General features: G+C 38.2%; 1 protein-coding gene across 4 annotated transcripts; it reads left to right on the top strand.

Moving 5' to 3' along the window:
* Positions 1-518: 518 nt before the first annotated feature.
* Positions 519-20,235, top strand: stag2a (stromal antigen 2a). Of its 4 annotated transcripts, none has more exons than XM_044223675.1 (34): positions 519-792; positions 4,310-4,428; positions 4,585-4,663; positions 5,032-5,190; positions 5,452-5,548; positions 5,650-5,726; positions 5,903-6,107; positions 6,237-6,388; positions 8,100-8,173; positions 8,418-8,541; positions 9,197-9,295; positions 9,518-9,597; positions 9,916-10,023; positions 10,595-10,703; positions 10,951-11,068; positions 11,182-11,285; positions 11,385-11,477; positions 11,592-11,681; positions 11,773-11,976; positions 12,068-12,138; positions 12,355-12,442; positions 12,932-13,012; positions 13,619-13,711; positions 13,822-13,990; positions 14,095-14,234; positions 14,324-14,425; positions 14,761-14,909; positions 15,037-15,165; positions 15,277-15,485; positions 15,716-15,956; positions 16,062-16,172; positions 16,314-16,428; positions 17,292-17,369; positions 18,075-20,235. In XM_044223675.1, the coding sequence occupies exons 1-34, from the start codon at positions 766-768 to the stop codon at positions 18,096-18,098; spliced, it is 3,918 nt and encodes a 1,305-aa protein (XP_044079610.1). In that variant the 5' UTR covers positions 519-765; the 3' UTR covers positions 18,099-20,235. The 4 variants fall into 4 exon arrangements, with proteins under 4 accessions (XP_044079610.1, XP_044079612.1, XP_044079611.1 ...); XM_044223677.1 differs by having other exon boundaries at positions 526-931; XM_044223676.1 differs by having other exon boundaries at positions 532-792; positions 15,719-15,956.
* Positions 20,236-20,501: the final 266 nt, after the last annotated feature.

The raw sequence follows: 20,501 nt of genomic DNA on the forward strand, positions 1-20,501 counted from the left end.
GAATGGATAAAACAAGAGGGCAGCTTGCTCTTTACATGAAGTAGGCAAGTAAATCTCTTAGTGATGCACTCCAGTCATGAAAGAGTGATGGTGTGGAAATATTTAGAAAGCATTTATTCCTTCTGTCAAAAAACTCATGGTTAACCACAGTGCGGTGCACTTCAAAACAGTAGGAAGGAGTTCCTAATATTTTGTAAATTAATGTACAATAGCAGTAATTACATGGGTTATGTGTTTAGATGTTTTTATGTAATCAATATATAAACACGGTGGGCCAAAATGGGTTTAATGTTTGTCAAACTGAAAGGAGAGTCAGGTTATTAGTTAGCCCACAATTTCTTCCAATTTGGTCACTTTACTTGAAGTTATAAGTCTCTAAGTTATCTGTGAATTTAATAGGCTATGTTTATACATTTGTATGTGCAATATATAAATACATTTCTGATGATACATATGTAATCTATGTAGTTAAAGTACCTCTCCACTCACAGAAAGACGCAGATCCAGACTTGGATGTTTTCGCTTGAAGTGGATATTTTCCATCACAGTGAGTCAATAAACTTGGGATCTAAAAGCTGCGTGTTGATTTCTCAAACACTGTGTATGGTGACTGTCAGTCATGCTGTGATCACACGGGAGAAAAGCCGGGAGCTCGAGAGCACTGACAGACATGATGTGGCCCCTGTTACCAGCAGTTCACGGTGCCACCGACAGGTGGTGTGTGTGCTGCATGCATAATAACGAAAATACAAACTGTGCCTTGCTATGTTAGCCACCAAGGAGCTTCTTAACGTAAGCTAGCAAATAAAACTATTATTTGTGAGATTTGGAAAATGACAGTTTGTGCGGGAAATTAACGAAAGCATCCTTATTGCAAAGTCCGCAACGTTTGGATTATTTGTGTTTCAGTCCGTCTTTGATTTAAAACGAGGTAAGTTTTGAGGTAAAATGGCGGATATCTTACGTTAACATCCACGGAGTTTGTCATTGATGCTACTAGGTAACGTTAGCTGGCCAGGCACTTGACATTCGTGTTATCAGGAGTTATTAACATAGAAATACGACTTTATCCGAATAAATTAGAATGAACGTCATTAATAATATCGACCTAACCTAACCTTCCAGCTGGTGTTGAGTAGCTAGTGGTCGCGTTAGCCAGCTAGCTACAGCTAACGGTAATGCTAGCCAAGCTAGCAACTAATCTTCAGATGAAAATGTATTAAAATCCAAAATTGAATCCCAATCCTAACGTTCGTAGCTCGGTACGAAGAAAGTAGTCAAGGGGAGGGAGTAAAGGTAGTTAACAAGATAATGTCTCGGCTAACATCACATATCAGTTAGATTAGCTCGCATTAGCCAGAGAGCTGCTTGGCCGTCGTAGCTAAGACGGCACGTCAGGAAGAGATGAGAGTGGATAGGAATCACCAGCTTCGGAAACATCTGTAGTTGCGTTTGTAGTTCGGAAGTATACAACTGCGCGTGTCAGTTTTGTTTTTGGATCAACTTGTTTTAAATTCGAAGTAACGTTAGAATTTACCATCACAACGACCTGCCATAAATATTTATGTTACATTAACGTTACTTGTCAAAGAAAGTAACGTTACGTTACGTTATATTGCCGCACTCAAACCCAGTATGCGTTCCCATTTATGGTCATCGGAGTCCGAAGTCAGGCCTCTCGTCTGTTCAGAACAAGAACAACCATGTCATGTTTACATTGCATTTTGGGATGTCCCGTTACAATGTGCTTGTGTTGTGTAAGCACGCCCCCACAGATTTCCCTTCTCTGACTATATCTGCTGTAACGTTAAGTTACCGATGAAGTTGTGAAGCACTGGCATCTGCATACGTTACCTGTCCAGGTGAATGACAACCGTATACAAAATCTGAATTGTATCAGATTCATGTACTTAGTAAACATAAACCTTGATCTGGCAATATTCATACCGTTGTGTGATAGCTTCGTAATTGCACACACAAGAAACATTTCAACATGGGTTATTTTCCCTCGCACTACTTGCAAAAGCATGTGCGGTTCGACAGGCTAGTACACTCCACACCGCCCTATAGGCTCTGTCGGAGTAGCTGCGTCTCTCCTTGACTAAAGACAATTACGGAGAATTTCAGTCATCACAGGGAATTTGTTAAACCAAACGAAGAGAGGTTTGCAGGGTTCAGCTTGTCCCAGTTTGGAAGACCATGCACGCACACATGCCTGTGTGGTGAGGTTGTAACTCAACAAGTCAGGTTATTTCCCATTACATTAAGAGCATGACACTTTATTAAAGAAAAGAAGTAAAATATTTCTAATAGAATTACCATATTACTTTTGTGTTTATTTCTATTATAAATAGTTGTTCATGCTTAAAAGCACTGATGACATTGGAAGTATGCCATTCTTTTACAAATAAACCTTGAACATACTGTATATTTTTACATTAATTTATATTGTGATTAAACTATAATTCAAGCATGCAAATGATTCAGTAATGTCTCCTAGATAGTAAGTGTACTATTTATTTACTGTGGTGGGCACAGAAAATTAATTAGTCATATCTACAGCTTTATGCATGCTGTCATTAGCTCATTTGTGTCAGACAGCAGGAACTCAGTTGCAGTTGTCAGTATAGGTGTCATACTGCTCTGTCAGATAACCACCTGGCAAGTGGTAATTGGCCAATTTTGCTTTTAGAAAACCATCTACCTGTCTTGCTCAGTACAATTTGTGTTCAGCTTTGGCGCAAGAGGTCAATACAAGTTAAACAGTAGGGGAGGAGTAAGACACATTACCTGCCTGCGAGTGTGGCTACCAAGGTTAACACTACACAATATTGCCATTCTAATATCCCCCCGTTCTTTATGTAGCATTTCACTTTACAAAAGGAAGAAAAAAAAGCTGTGATTTATTGAATGAATTTTCACTGCCCAGCTGCAAATACTCCCACAGTGCCCTCAGACCTCATATAGAAATGTGCTTGATTAAAATTTGCAGAAGATTTTTGGGATTTTTATTCAATGAATGATCATAATGTTCATCAACTCATTTAGATAATACTACACCATAGAAAACTAGAATTTTGTGATTCACAGGATGACAAAAATGGTAATAAAACATGTTATCTGTATTTCAAACTTTGCAGTTTGGGAGTCAAAAATAACTGATTTACAAGTTTAGAATTACCTATAGTTAGAGATAAAAGCAAGTGAGTTGTCAGTGTGCAAAATTGTGGAAGTGAGTCAGTGCAGTGACAGGAGAGCAGCCCCATTAAGCCTGTAACAAAAGCTTGGTTGTTGAGGAGAGCTCTGAACAAGATGTGTGATTAAAGTAGGCTGCATCTAATTATTGTTTTCTTCATCAATGAATCACTTGAGATTAATCAATTAATGATTTTGTCTACAGAATGTCAGAAAATATTGAAAAATGTTGCACAGTTCCTCAGGCCCCAGGAGGATATCTTCAGATTGCTTTTTCTGTCTGGCCAGTTGTCCAAAACAGAGAAAAGCAGCAAATCATTATCGATGGCTCTGTTCTATTCAAATGTCCCAGTAAGCCATGACAGTGAGCCAGCATGCACAGTATCAGGACCCTGTAACTGAAGCAGCTGAATTGAATTCAGCCATCATTCATTTTATTATTTACACATTTGCTTTTTCAAGTTTGCAGATGTTTTATAGCCTTATGAATTGCATCCATCACATCTGTTTGGCCTCAAGGATAAACATACATTTTGGTGAGAAACACTGAAAAACAACATAGGGTCCTAATTAAGGTGTAAATACAGCAGGTGGTGAGTTCATGTTGTATGCTGTATGTATGGGGTGAAATCAGTCACTTATATAGACATTATTTCCCAAGTAGCTAGACTGCTACTGCCATGCAATGACTGGGACCCTCCACCTAGCTGTTTAAAAGATTAATTAGAGATTTCACAGGTAAATGACTCATATAACTTGTAGTGCTTGGCTATCAGTGTAGTTACTGCTGCTACCTTAAATGAGCCACAGCTTTTTGTCTTGGTTTTTATCGAACAGAATATCTACATGGTCATCATCATCATAGCATATACACAGTTTTCCTATCACTCAGGTGTTTAAGCGGTGCATTGCCAGGCTGGTGCATCTTCGGGCCTGATGTGCTCTTTCTGACAATAGAAACAAACACATTCTCGTCCCTTGGTCTTGGGTATTACCTGTAGCCTTGACACAGAGCCCTATATAAGATGTACTGTGATTTGTTTGTGAGTTATTGCAGCCAGTGTCAGTGATATCGTGCATAAATAAAACTCCTCTGATTTGTCTTATTTTCCAGGTTCAGATACCTTCTTGCTTCAGATCCAGAGCAGTAGAAGCACCTACTCCAGCAGATCCAGATGATGTTAAAGAAATGATAGCAGCGCAGGATTTGCACACCGAGTTTCAATTTCCTCAGTAAGCAGTGCCTCATAGAAATGTATTATGAAATTAAACTTGTCTTTGAATGTGTTGTTTATATATATGTATGTACACTGTCATGTTATGCCTAAAAACACATGTTATTTTTGAAGTCTGTTTCGTGGTTGTAATGACTTTATGTGTTGTGCACAGAGAGGCAGAATCTCAGTTGTCTTCAGATACTGACCTTGAGGATCATGATGGCAAAAATGCAAAGACAGGAAAGGGCATGGTATGTTTTTCAAACCGTATATCTTCATTTATTCATTTTCCATACCTGTCCATGTTTAATCGGGGTCAAGGGAGGCTTGAGCCAATCCCAACATGCATTGGGTGGGAGACAATGAAACACCCTGGACTGGTTCCCAGTACATCACAGGACTAACACAGTAGAAGCCGTGTGATATTATGCAGCAGCTGTGTTTGATCAGAAAAAAAGTTAATGCCGCATCACTGTCTGCACCAAATGTCTGTAATGTGATCTAGTGCCACACTGTGACAGATCTTTAATTCCCAGTAACCTGATAAGCTATTCAGTCTACACGCATATTCAATGCACACACACTTTCATCTTCCATTTAACATCTTTCTCCACAACAGGCAGCCAAGAAAGGGAAGAAGGCGCTTGGAGACAAGGCCAAAGGTGGGGGAGCAGGGAGAGCCCCTGGTCTTGGCTGGGTGAATGGCCATCATCAGGAGAATGGGATGGAGAATATGACCCTGTTCGAGGTGGTTAAAATGGGGAAGAGTGCCACACAGGTGGGTACACAATAGTATGGTGAGGAGATTATGTCGTGTCTTGTAGTTTCTTCTCATCTTCTCATTGCTATGTTCTGAAAATATTTTGACGGTGTGGTAGCTGTGGATTACATTTTTTGGACATTGATTCAGTTGTATTGGGGCTGTATTATTGGGACAGCATCATCATCTCTAACATGCAGTGATATTTGGATATTTAGTTTTATTTAGGTTTGATACATGAATAAATAATGTGGTAAAATGTCACGTTTTATTTTCTAGTCTGTTGTTGATGACTGGATCGAGGCATACAAACATGACAGAGACATTGCTCTCTTGGACTTAATCAACTTCTTCATTCAGTGCTCTGGCTGTAAAGGTAAGTGTCTGACATGATTTGTCTAAATATGTAGCGGGTTGGGTGCCTGAAAGCAAATGAATATGGTGAACTTTGCTGCCATTGTGCAATTCTTCACATAGGTGCTGTGAGTGGAGAGATGTTCAGACATATGCAGAACTCCGAAATCATCCGAAAAATGACCGAGGAGTTTGAGGAGGTGATGCAGGCTGTGTTTTGTACACGAATTTAAAATAAAAGAAGAATCTCACCATAAATCTGTGCAGTTACCAGATACGTGGGAGATGTTTGTAATGTGGCATACATAAAGGGAAATTAACACTATGAAACGAATGTGATCCTCTTGACCTAAATCTCTCTGCTATCATCAAACAGGACAGCGGTGACTATCCATTAACTCTGTCAGGACCACAGTGGAAGAAATTCAGGATAAGTTTCTGTGACTTCATTGCGGTTCTGGTGCGTCAGTGTCAGTACAGCATCATCTACGACGAGTATATGATGGACACAGTCATCTCACTACTCACTGGCCTGTCTGACTCACAGGTCAGGGCGTTTAGGCATACAAGCACACTAGCAGGTCAGTTTTAATGTTAACGTTTCACTTTGGTATTCTGCATTTCTGCTCCATGTCTGTCTGCTCATGCTGTTATTGTCCGGAAGATGTCATTCCTTCAGGTGTGTATCTGTACTTTGTCGTCTTTGCCAGCCATGAAGTTGATGACAGCTTTGGTGAACGTGGCTCTGAACCTGAGCATCAATATGGACAACACGCAGAGGCAGTATGAGGCGGAGAGGAACAAGGTCGTTGCAAAAAGGGCCAATGATAGGTTGGAGCTCCTGTTACAGAAACGTAAAGAGGTGAGAAGAAAAATCAGTTGTGTAACACTTGCAACTACACTTTGAGTATCACTCCAAATGCTTTAACAGTAAGACTTTTGGAATGAATTCAGTGTTTCTCTCAAGTATTGGGCCTGTCTGTACGGTGTGTATCATAGTTCCATTAATAACATATCATAGCTGCATTCACTTGCACTGCATTAATTTATGTTTATGTTGGATGCAACTGCATTTCACTGAACTGGTACTCACTGTGTGCAGTGACAATAAAGTTGAGTCTGATCTTAACATATGTTGGGCCTCATGCAAGAACCGTTGGTACAAACAGATTTATTCTTATGTGTCACCTACGAGTGATTTAAGAGAATTTTTCACAAATTTACAATTTTCTTGTAATTTTCTGTTGTACAAGTCATGTACAGATAGTCTGCCTTTCTCCACTAGGCAAAAAACATAGCACATTTTACCTTAAGTCATAAATTAATTTGGAGTTTCAAGTTTCAATAGGATACTGAAATTAACTAAATTAAAATATATAACTTATTCACTTACACTAAATGGAAGTTTCTTATTCGGTTCACCGTATCACCATCATGGCCTTCCAATTTATTGAGAGTATGTATGATTTTATTGGCATAGTCTGGCACAGCAACACTCTCACTTCAGCAGCTGCCTGAGAGTCTTTATGCAGGACATCCTCTGTTGCACCAAAACCGTAACATCACCTACTGTAGGCTATAATATCTTCCCGTCTAATATCTCCATCCCTGTCACGTCCCCTTGACCTAGTCATGGACTGCTTTGCATTAGAAAGATGTTATTGAGCATCTAACTTCATGTTAAATCATTTCCTATTTGTCTGTCACAGTGCAGCGCTGCTCTGATGACTCATCGTTAGCAGCTGTACTGTTAATATTTTCTAATTGTTTCGGGTCCTCTAACACCACTACTGACATTGCTAAATGTGTTTGCTGATTTCTGACAGCAGGACATGAAGCCCTGCAGTGTGAAAGTCCTTTTACTATTTAATAACATTTTTGCGAATAAAACAAGGTCACCTTGTATGGCAATTTTAGGGGCGTTGATTATGCTAACGATCAAATCTCACAATTGTGAACCTCCTCATGAACAGGTGGCACTCATCAGGCTCAAACAAGCGATTTATGACAAGTTTGTCCAGTCAAAGTATGTTGAATCTGACTTGGAACATGATCAAGCTTCACAGAAAAAAGTAAGAGAGGTTTAGGATAAAAATACGAAAATGTTCTTGCATGAGGCCCATTGTTCAAGTTTAAAAGCTTTTGTTTAAGGATAAGGCTATATTGAGTCAACCCCACATACTCCAGTCTGCTTCTGTAAATACTCACCAGTGCACCAAATGCATATTATTCCATGGCTGAAAGTCATCACCAACAAATGTAGAAATTACTTAGCCTTTTTAGACTATGTACAGTATTTGTGACCCATTTTAAGGCATTTTTAAAGAGTTTCTTCTTCAGAAGGAACCAGTGGGCATGGGGCTATGTTGAAAATAAGAAAAATACAGAATAATGCCCTTACCCTTTAACCTTAACCTTTAACCTATCTAAAATGACTTCTAATGGAGCTTTTCCTACAAAACCTTCTTGAAAGTCATACTGTTTAGTTTTTGTGTGGGCAGAACAAGGGAATTTTGTTTTGGCTATTTTCATGCAAATTATTTAAAAAGTATGACTTTGTGTTTATCTTTCAGCTCCAAGAAAATCAAGATGAAATTGAAAACATGATGAATGCAATTTTCAAAGGAGTGTTTGTTCACAGATATCGGTATGTGAATCCTTGATTGACTTACATACTGTATGTTGACTGTGAGATTTCACTGAAGGGCCTTCACAATAAGCAGGGACCGTACTGTGTTAATTTTTGGCTTTTTGGCGCCATCTAGTGGGAAATTAATGTCAACACCATATGATTTTAGTTCGAGATCTAACAGCTCTCAACAGTTCAGTTCACACAAGGGCATGTTCTAGGCCTAATGACTAAATTTAATCAATTCTTTTGTGTTTGCCAGTGATGCCATTGCTGAAATCCGAGCTATTTGTATCGAAGAAATTGGAGTGTGGATGAAGCTGTACAGCGACGCCTTCCTGAATGACAGTTACCTGAAGTATGTTGGCTGGACAATGCATGACAAGGTGAGCTAACAGACAGTACCTGTGTTGTGTATAAACAAATTAACCAGCTCACTCAAATGTCCAAATGTATCGTCCAAATTTAGACCAACTTCTAACCTCAGAGAAGACCTCCTGCAGTCATTTCAGAATACAAGCCATATGTAGTCCTCTTTGCTGGAAGATTTTTATACTGTGAAAAGCAGCTACTGGTAGTGTTGAGTTTCCATTAAACAGGATCGTAACACCACAAAAGGTTCCTGTTTTCTTTCTCTTGTCCCATTCTTCAGCACCACTGGTACTCAGTACTTGTGCTCAGTTGTTGTTTATTTTTTTTAAATTTATTTTCTTTTATGTATAAGATGAGATTATGACGTGATGTTTTTATGATCTAAATCATGATGAGAAATCAGCAATAAGACCAGCAGAACCCTTGACTGTTGGAGAACTAAATGTTTTGTAGTCCATATCATCTTTGTATCAAAATTTGATCAATTGTTTTGGCTGTGGCAAAGGAATGGAAAAAAACAAGCAAACTCTTATTAACCTATCATTGTATTTTGTCTATAGGGATGCATAATTTAAAAAAACAGGTTTAATTGGGGTAATGGCAAAGTAACACCTGAGTTTTGGCATTCAAATATGGTAAATATTTTATGTATTTCAACTGTGACTCCAGCAAGGTGAAGTGCGGCTGAAGTGCCTGACTGCCCTGCAAGGCCTGTTCTACAACAGAGAGCTCGGCGCACGACTGGAGCTCTTTACAAGTCGCTTCAAGGTGAGCCAGCAGCTGCCTCACTTCAGTGCTGATTAGAGGCTTTTTGTGCATCATTGAAATGTGTTGGAAATTTACCGGCTTTTCACTTATCTTTGTTGATAACTAAAGAGCAATAACATCATTTTGACTTCATTATACCCATGCTTGGTATGACAACTAATGTTGTGGAGATTGTCTAGCTAAGGTACTGTATCTTAAACATAAACTTACTCTCACTGACAGGACCGCATTGTGTCTATGACTCTGGACAAAGAGTATGATGTTGCAGTGCAAGCCATTAAACTTCTTACGCTTGTCCTACAGTGAGTACATTAAAGTCAACATAATAAACACACAAAATATCGCTACAGATTGTGATTTATTATATTTTGGAACAAATTAGAGACATTACCCTTGTCCATTAGTGCTCACAGATGTCATCATTTTTGTTTATAGCTGAGGTGACAGAATATTTTGTTAGATTTTATATTCTTTTATTTCATATTTTCTCCCTGGTCCTAAAAGCTTCTGTGAGAAAATTGCAAATTAAACAAACTAGTTCTAAATGCTTATCTTTGTCAATCACAAATTCATTAAATTGACCTTTAAGTCACTAAGAATGTATGCATTTCATCTAACAGGAGTAGTGATGAGGTTCTGACAGCAGAGGACTGTGAGAGTGTGTATCATCTGGTTTACTCGGCACACCGACCCATCGCTGTGTCAGCAGGAGAATTTCTGTTTAAGAAGTAAGTTTTATTGCATCTTTTAAAACTTACCGCTTAAAGTGCAATTTAAGCGTTAATGGAAGTGGTTATCATATTTCCAACACATTTATGTTAGATCACATTACATGATTTAAGTGTCAGAACAGCAGCAAACAACAGAAGTGCAGAGAATTGGTGTGCCAAGTTAACTGTGTGAGATTACATTAAATATATTAAAGTAGAAACAAGAATATGCATTAGGAGTTATGTTTAATCCATCGAACATCTACCCCCCTTCAGCAGAGCATCTAAACAATGTATGCTTATATAAATAGCACTGCAAAATACACGCGTAATGTACATATAACCTGCAGCTTTACTATCATGAAGCATGCAAATAGTGGAAAGCTATTTTGTTATTGTATATAAATGAAAACTAATAAGAAAATTCTATGAAATCACAAAATGTGGTAATGTGGTCTTTATGTGGGTGACACCCCATGTTTGTCCCACCTCAGCTTTCCCAAAGGGGCTGCAGGCAGAGCAGTTGTTTATTCCGCCTGCCTTCACCAGGCATTTTTAACAGCCTTTTGTATTGTGCTGCTGATTAAAGGCTCTTCAGCCAACAAGGTCCTGAGGAAGAGGGATTACCCAGGAGGGGCAGACAGAGCCTCAATGGCAGCCTTATCAAGACTACTGTCTTCTTCTTCTTGGAGAGCGAGGTGACCAGGCCTTTGTGTCTCACTTCTGGATGATAACCCTGTGTTCACTGTAATAAAAATGTCCATCTTAAGAAGTCTGTAAATCTAGTTTTGAGTGTTAAAATCGTATTTTAATTTTGGATGGTATTAGATAATTGCATTTGCTACCAATTTTTTAAATCAAATATTATCCCAAGGCAAGGAATCGACCTTGTTTCTGTATATTTTAATTTGATTAAATAACATTTAACCATTTGATGTTTTACAGCTCCATGAACATGGGGCCTACTTGGTGGATAGCTTGTGGGAGTGTGCGTCAGAGCTGTTGAAGGACTGGGAGACTATGATCAGCCTGCTGCTGGATGAACCCATGCCAGGAGAGGAGGGTGAAGGCTTCATTTTATTTCTTTCTACTCTTTTCTTCTTTGATTGGTACTCGGTCAGTTGGGCAATTCGTTTCATTGCATTGCCAGTAACTTTCTGTGTCTGTGATTTTTAGCCCTGAATGATTGCCAGGAGACGGCTCTGGTTGAGATCATGCTCTGTGCCATTCGGCAGGCTTGTGAATGCCACCCTCCAGTAGGCAGAGGCACGGGGAAGAGGGTGAGTGTCTGGGCGTCATGCTCAACATGGAGAGGATTAACTTTGTTTCTTGAATGATTTTATGGTGTTAACATGGTTGGGTTTTTGTGCATGGAAAAGGTCCTGACTGCAAAGGAGAAGAAAACACAGCTGGATGATCGGACACGGATTACAGAGATGTTTGCAGTTGCGTTGCCTCTGTTATTGGCAAAGGTGATTACTTGTGTTCTGCACTACAGCGAACAGCTGCCAGTTGACTTGTATTTTTCGACAACAGGTTTGATTCCTAACCATTCAAGCTAACTCCTTTCTCTTTTCTTGTCATAGTACTGCGTTGATATTGATAAGGTGACCAATTTGCTACAAATACCAAAGTACTTTGATCTTGACATCTACACAACTGGCCGGTTAGAAAAGGTTTGTCAATTTCTACATTTGGTCTAGATTAAGCAACTTGTAAATTGCATGCAGAGTCAGTGAAACAATGTGCTTTCATGTCCTCGATAAGCATTTGGATGCCTTGTTGCGGCAAATCTGGGAGGTCCAGGATAAACACACAGACACTGAGGTCCTGGAGGCCTGCTCTACCACCTACCACTATCTCTGCAATGAAGAGTTCACCATCTTCAACCGCGTGGACATCGCCCGCTCCCAGCTTCTCGATGAGCTTGTAGACAAGTTCAATAGACTCCTGGAGGACTTCCTGCAAGAGGTGGGTGCAGTAAGATTTTTCTTTGCTTGGATTGTTTGAAAGCATGGGTGAATGGCCAGGATTTCACAGGGTTTGATTTCTTGTTTGTCAGGGTGAAGAACCAGATGAGGATGATGCCTACCAGGTTCTATCTACACTCAAGAAGATCAGCGCTTTCCACAAGTAAAGCACTTAACACGTTTGTGCATGACTTCAATGATTCATGATTTCAGTAGATTGTTACTTGTTGAAGAGAGAGTAATAGCATATGCCTTTATACTATTTGGTATTTAAGTCTTGAGTTTTGGTTTTCTTTCATAAGGTAAGATGTGAATAATGACATTTGAATGAATGATGCTATTATGCATTATTTATCATTTGCATTCTTTTTGCTTTCAGTGCACATGACCTCTCTAAGTGGGATCTGTTCACCAGCAACTACAGGCTACTCAACACAGGTCTGCAGAACGGGGATATGCCTGAACAGGTATTGCAGCCATAACAGTAATGTCCCCAAAATGCTAGACCAACAATTTCAGTCAATCAATGTGTTTACGTGCACTCGACTTTCTCCAGTAAGATGATACATCATGTAAACAAGGAACTTGGTTCTTGTAATCAGCTGTAATCTGCTGAAAGGAGAGAATTACACGGAGCAATGCATTCTCGCATTTATAATAATTTCATCCAAAGCCCGACTGAAACTGAACCACAAAATAGTCTAACAAAGTCTAAATAAGTCTGTCTCCACCACAGAACATTTGACTGTTTGTTCTTTGACAAATACAGTTAAAATATGTAAGCCGTAAGAATATGATTACTGACCTGCTGCCTTTATAAGCGGCCATACAGTAATTAGGTTACTACAGTGCGTGTATATGCAATTACCTGCGTAACCTGAAGTAATCTGGTTATTTAAGTGCATGTAAATGTGGAACATTACAGCTCATCTGATCTGCTTGCCTTCTTCCCCCAGATTGTGATTCACGCAATGCAGTGCACACATTACATCATCCTGTGGCACCTAGCAAAGGTTTCAGATGGCAGTTCTTTAAAGGTATTTACATATTGGTCCTGATGCATTTTTTTGGGATACATGGCAAAATAAGTGTATAAGGAAAGGTGTGAGTAGGATATCAGTTAAACAAACACCATTTCTGTGCATACATTTGTCAAATAGATACATTATTACAGTATCACAGTCAATTTGAAAGTATGTTATCTCCTAATTGGCAAGGCAGCTAACACCCATTTGCATTAGCTTACTTGCTCAGATTTGAGAATCATTCTCTGACCTTAATCATCATTTTTCTCCACTCTGTTCCATGTTTTCTATCATTACAAATAACTACATTATTAAAACAACATTACCGCTGAGTTCTTTACAGATTGTGGTTTTTGATTGTATATGCTAAGTGGTATTCTCTACATGGCTGGCACCAGGTACATGGACTTTTAAAGTACCTTTTACTTTGTCATACTTACAAAATATATCAAGAAATATATAATTTTTCTCAGACTGATTTTGGCACTAATTGACAGCTAAAGGTTTCAGTAAATATCTAGCAATACTTGGACAAACCTTACTGTTAGCTAGGTAATTTGAAAGGATTGTACTTTCTTCACTTACAGGACTATCTAACTGAACATTTGCTCCTTTTAGGGTGATATGGTGACCTTGAGAAAACAAATGAGAGCTTTCTGCTTAATGTGTCAGCGTTACCTTAACAGCATCAACACCGCAGTTAAAGAACAGGTGGGATTATGCTGATTGGACTGACTTTTCTACATGGCCATTCTTGAGTACCACTGAAAATTTGGTTGGTCGGTATTTTCATAAATGCTGAAGTGTTGTGTTTATTCCAGGCCTTCACCATACTATGTGATCTGCTATTGATCTTCAGTCACCAAATTATGTCTTCAGGCCGGGAACAACTGGAGCCTCTGGTCTATACGCCAGACTCTTCTTTGCAGGCAGAGCTGCTCAACTTCATTCTGGATCAAGTGTTCATTGATCAGGATGATGACAGCACAGGTCAGAATCAGTCACCACTCTGTTAACCAACCACACTAAAATCAGAAAAGTGAGGAGGCATGGAGTGATAATGATGTTATGATTTAAATATTTGTATTTTTCAGACGGACAGCAAGATGATGAAGCCAGTAAAATTGAGGCTCTGCACAAGCGAAGAAACCTTCTTGCTGCCTATTGCAAATTAATCATTTACAATGTTGTGGAAATGAACACTGGAGCAGATATATTTAAACAGTATATGAGGGTAGGTTAAACTCCTATTTTAAATCAATTATAATGAATTCTTCCTACCATACTCTTCTTGTTAACAGTGTTCCTACTCTTTCTACTTAGTATTACAATGACTATGGAGATATCATCAAGGAAACGATGAGCAAAACAAGACAAATTGACAAAGTACAATGTGCAAAGACACTCATATTGAGCCTGCAAACGGTAAGATTCTTTGTCCAGGTGGAGACTCAGTCATTTTTATTCATTTTTTTTTTTACATACATTAGTAGTCCTTTGGTGCCAGCAAATCTTCCAGATGATCTAAACAAAATGTACTGATTTACATGTTAATCTACGATGCATCACTTTTCCAAAAGGTTGCTCCTGTGTGCCACATAAACAGAAGAAGAGGGTGGTCTTCTTTAGACTGAATTATAATAAAATAAATTGGGCTACAGCTGACTTAAGTTACAACAGATCACAAATGTATTTAGTCTAGCATTCAGACACCTCTAAAGAAATGTGGAAAAGTGTATTTCTGTTGTTTTCTCTTGTAGTTATTCAATGAGATGTTGTCAGAACTTGGCTTCAATGTCGACCGCTCATCATCAGCCTTCTGTGGCATAAAAGAGCTTGCCCGACGCTTCTCGTTGACTTTTGGCTTGGATCAGTTGAAGACCAGGGAGGCTATTGCCATGTTACATAAGTAAGCAACAGTCCTGAGCCAAGACTTTGTGATTTACAGCTTTGCATGCAATGCAGTTCTAACAATGACATCTGTGTTTTAATGAGCAAAACGTTTTATTCATTATTTCCCTCTGTATCTGATTTAGGGATGGAATTGAGTTTGCTTTTAAGGAACCTAGTCCCCAAGGAGAGGGGAGTCCACCTCTCAATCTAGCCTTTTTGGATATCCTGAGCGAGTTCTCTAGCAAACTAATTCGGCAGGACAAGAGAACAGTGTAAGTTTGAGCCACAAGACGTGTGCTGTGGTTTATGTTTGTGGTGAGCATAGAGTCTAACAAGGAACTCTGAAAAGGCCCTAACTGTGACTGTTTCTGACACTTCTACAGTCACATGTATCTGGAGCGATTCATGACATTTCAGATGGCTCTGCAGCGAGAGGACTGCTGGCTGCCCCTCATCTCGTACAGGAACTCCCTGCAGGCTGGAGGGGACGACGACACCATGTCTGTCATCAGTGGGATCAGCAGTCGAGGGTCCACCATCAGGAGTAAGAAATCCAAGCCAGCCACTGCTAGCAAAAGGAAATTGCCTGAGGGTGAGCAAGTTTAACATATCAAGATTTACTTTGTATATGAATTGAGCTGCAAAATTAGTTAATCTGCACTAATTTGATGTATTTTTAAGCGCCCTCTCTCTTAGATTTAAAGAAATCATTTTACCAGTTTGCCGTTGTGTGGTGGTAGTCGCCAAATATACGGTCACAAAGTTGGAAATGCTGGGGTGGGTTTTTTGCCTTTCTGTCATTTAATAAATTCTTTTTTCTAGCAGAAGAGAACAGCTGCAGCAGCAGTGATGCAGTTTGGATGAACCGTGAGCAGAACGTGCAGACGCCAGTAATGATGCATTCGCCCCACCTCACCTCCACCGTACTGAGGGATCCAAAGAAGATGAGGCCAGAGGACAGCTACACTGCCGCATACACCATGCCAGCTGAGCAGCATCCCCATCAGCCTGTGCCTCCCCAGCAGCAGCCACACCATCACCACCAGGCTGCCATTGATTACAAGTACGAAAACCTTTCTACATATCTATTCCTTTACCTTACTTTGAAATTAATATTTGCAAATGTTGCTACAGCATCTCATGTTAAATACTGAACACTGTCCCACAGTACCCAGGTTACTTGGATGTTGACACAGAGGCAACAAGCTGAGTCTCGTCAGCAGCAAGAGCGGGTTAGCATGCACTACGCCAAGATGAGGAACCACATGCAGCAAGCAATGTGAGGTGGCACTCCTCTTCAGAGTGCATTAAATAGGTTTGAATTGTGGATGAAAGATGGGGAATTTAACCATAACAGCCAGCCAATAGACAGTCTGTGAAAAGCACAATCTCCTAACAAGTATCTCTGTGTATTCTTCAGTCGTCGAGGCTCTGGACTCATGGAGGATGATGAGGAGCCAATAGTGGAGGATGTGATGATGTCATCAGAGGACATCAATGAGGGCATGGATTTTGACACAATGGACATCGATCTGGTAATTTAAAACCTGCAATAACTGATTTTTTGGCCACTTGGGTGCAGCAGAAACAAGTTGTGAACACCATATTGACATATCATACCTTTTAAGTTGATATGGCGAACTTGTTAGCAAACAGTTATTTAACCATCCAGCAGATACAGACAACATTATCATTAATTTGCAGTCGTGTTTCTGGCCACATGGCAAATGTAAGTCCAATATTCACTCTCTTTTAGCTCTGTTTTTGTTCTCTACCAACTCCCGAGGGAAATATCTGGCTCTTTATTTGCTAAATGCTCCACTTTGTTCACCAGTTAGTTGGTAACGTTGTCTGTCTACCGTTTGGTGCTGAGCAGGTCGGTTTTTAGAGATGTTTCTGCTGTGGCCGAAAACAATGCTATAAGAGCGGTGAGAGTGAACCAAAACAGCTGGACAGCTAAACAATGAGCCGAAATTCAGTATAAAGCTCCATAAAGCCGAGGGGAGCTGCAGATTCAGCTGATAATTCTATGTAGGTTCATCACTACCTGTGCAACATCTTTCGCATTGTCACAATGTTTTCACATTATCATTTGATACATTGTTATTTTAAAAATATTGATTATAGCCACCTTTTAGAAAATGTCTGGATTATGTGTACCACAAATAAAAACAGACGGCGCTTTATGGTGGTTCATGGGCAATTTTTTCCAGTAAATGTTACAAGCTCCTGTGGTGCCAAATATTAGAATTTGCACATCAGCATAATTGTCAGCATTTGATTGCCACAGTTGAAGTAGTATATTTTTTATACATGAAGTATGAAGTTCAAATAGCCTTTTTGTCTCTTATTTCCATTACATTTTGTGGTGCGTTCTAACTGAGCTGTTCTTTTTCAGCCGGCATCAAAGAATCGCAGAGAAAGAACTGAACTAAAGCCGGATTACTTTGATCCATCTTCCATCATGGATGATTCGGTAAGGATTTTCCACTTATTATAATACCATTTACTTATTTGCTTCTTTTTTTATAAATGTAATATGTAAATGCAATATTTGGTATTGTGCAGAGGCTGTAGGTAGCCATGGTCGCTCATAATTTTTAGGCCTGTTACCTTGAGGTAATTCCGTTTTCTCATCATCATGATTCATTATTTAAGGATAAATATGAATATAATTTATTATCCATACAGTCGGATAATACAAGTTACAGCATTACTCCACCAAAAATCCATCTTTGGATTAGATGAGTATCAAATACTCACCTACTGTTGGCTTTAACAGTGGCTATGAAATATTTATGGCTTTCTCCATCACAGCAGCGATATCAGTGGATAGAATTCACATAATTTACAATGGATTCCTATGGCAACCCTTAAAGCTTAAACATTTTCATAGAAATGTCTATTAAATCACTGTTGACCCAAATATTTTCCAATTACTAACAGACTATACTGTATGTAAAAAATGAAATACTACTTTCTCTATTCTATATTCATTTGTGTGGATGCAGTATTGTTTAAATAAATAGTCCAAAATGTTGTTTTTCTTTCTGTTTTCACAGAATGAAAAACAAATTAATGAATGTCCAAACAATATGTCAGAAAAAAATCTTACTTGGCTAAAATTGATTTTCCTGTTTATAAGATTGTAGATTTCTAAATAATTTTTGTATGTCTTTAGGTTCTCAATGTTTCAATGTTCTAAAACGGATTGGACGCATCAAGGAGAATGTGTTATTAAAATCCTTGGAAGATAGGATGGATGACTGTTCTCTGTGGAAATCAGAATGGCGCGAAATGGACTACTATCAATGGTTTGTGAGATACCAATGTTTGCCTCTTCAACACTTTGTTCAAACTTAGGGGGAGAGCTTGAATTTGAATTTTATTCTGATATTTTCACACACTGGACTTTTGTCACACTGCAGCAGAAATGTGTATGTTTTTGTTTAGTTACCCTAAAAACAACTTGATGTTAGCTTTCACTAAGGTGAAGCAGTACAGACACTATGTGGCAGGTACATGGTGAGGGGATAATAACAGACTGAAATTCAAATTAATAATATATACCTTTAATCTTTTTAATTCAGCAGACAAAAATTGTCTAATGTAAATACATAGTGGCCAATATACAGGAGGGGTGAACACAATTTCATGAACACCAGTGGATAGAAATATAATAGCCCTGCAAAATAATACTACCTTTATGATGCTTGTAGCATTCAGTTGTTGTTGAACACTATAATGACACTGCACTTTGTCACAGAGGTGTTAATTCAACTCTATCGTAATTTTACAGCCATATTTTTAGAAATTATTATAGGCTCCAATCAATACCTCTCTGACGCAATCTAAACAGAAATCGAACATCATAAGCTTCATAAAGACAGCATTTATTGCAGTTCTATTGAATTGGACTGCATTACATTGTAAAGGTGTCAGTGATATTGCGTTCACCTGCTGTACTTTTAAACTGTAGACTTTGGCATGGCATGTAGCCATATATTGAAACATGTACACAGTAAAGTATAATGTGAACTGGCGTCTCATACTGTTCAAAGGCCTTGCCACAAATGATATACGACATTCTCAGATTTCTTTGTGATGGTATTTTTTAGAAATGTATGTGTTCTGCTTTTATACCTTATAGATGACTTTGATTTATAGATATTTTGTAATGACAATCAAATGTAAATTAATGGTTTCTAATCATGTTATTTCACATAGATGCTGAAATAATCCTTTTTAATGAAAATGATTATGTTACTATAGATATGGCCAGCTGTTTGTATTTTATTTTCATCTCTAGAAAGAATGGATGCAAAAGTAATGTATTGCTCAAATGTAGTAATTTGACAAATTGATGGTTGCATCTAAAATTAGTTTTTAATATTGGGAGCATTCACAGTGTCATACATAACATTTTGTCTCAACCTTAAACATATAATCTCTCCTATATCTTGACTATTTTTCTCCACTGTATAGTATCTAATAATATCTAATAATACAGACATGCCATAATTGCGATCTTTAGAAGAAAGGATTTGAAAAATGGTTGGGAAAGGTGTGTGTGTTTGTTTTTGTTTTTTCCAGTTTGCAAGTGTGCAGAAGATTTTTTCAAAACGGCAATTTATTTGATGTACCACTGTTGCGTGTATAAGAGATATAGAATTATTCACAATTACAAAGTTTTAGAATTCTTTAGTAAACTATTCTAGTATCAGAATTGTATATTATACAGTTACAGATGTGTAATATATTGTGAATCGGTGCTCATTTTATATTTGCAGTTTCTGTTTGCTTGAATCTTTAGAGAAAGGTAAAATAAATAGAATGTAACTATTTGAAGTTAATTTACTAATTTGCAAGTATACATACAGCACCTTGTTTTGTTTGTCTTTCAATGGATTGTTGCGATATTTCTTTACCTCTGTGTATTGGCCTGGTTGGCAGATTCAGATTTTATGGAAAACGGTGTATTCATATTGTAGTTAGAAACAAATGAATAATTTCCTCAGAATCTCACTATAAACTGGAGAAACAGATCACATGGTCTTCAACATTATCATATACATAATAACTATTAATGTTAGGCAGATGAGAAAAATACATCTTGGAATTGCCTGTAAATTTACATTAATCATTTCATTTTGGATCTTTTCTGTTTTGCATTGAACTGCTGAAAATGTGCATACATCTGTATGATTACACATATTTAAATATTTGTTGATTTTTAATTTGTGTTTTTATTATATTTCAAAGTGCCCATTGCATCCTTTAAGATTTGTATTTATGTCTGGAGATGTAACATGAACAGAATAAACCCTGTGTGATAATTTTAAGAACGTGGGTGTCTATCCATACTTCCAAATTAGGTGTACATATGAATGTTAATGTTAAGGATATACAGACTGCTGTCTTTACATTCATTTGAATGTATCTGTCTCAAAAAATTTATTTAACTTACATAATTTACCCATGTTTCAGAGATTTAATTTTCTCTATCACTGAATATATAAAACAGAAGTGCAGTGGGGATTTTGGAAACCATGGCTGTAATATAATTTGTTAAATTCAGGTAACTCTTAAGCACAAACAGGTAGCCTTT

The sequence above is a fragment of the Siniperca chuatsi genome, linkage group LG14, assembly GCF_020085105.1.
Source record: "Siniperca chuatsi isolate FFG_IHB_CAS linkage group LG14, ASM2008510v1, whole genome shotgun sequence".
Lineage (NCBI taxonomy): Eukaryota > Metazoa > Chordata > Actinopteri > Centrarchiformes > Sinipercidae > Siniperca > Siniperca chuatsi.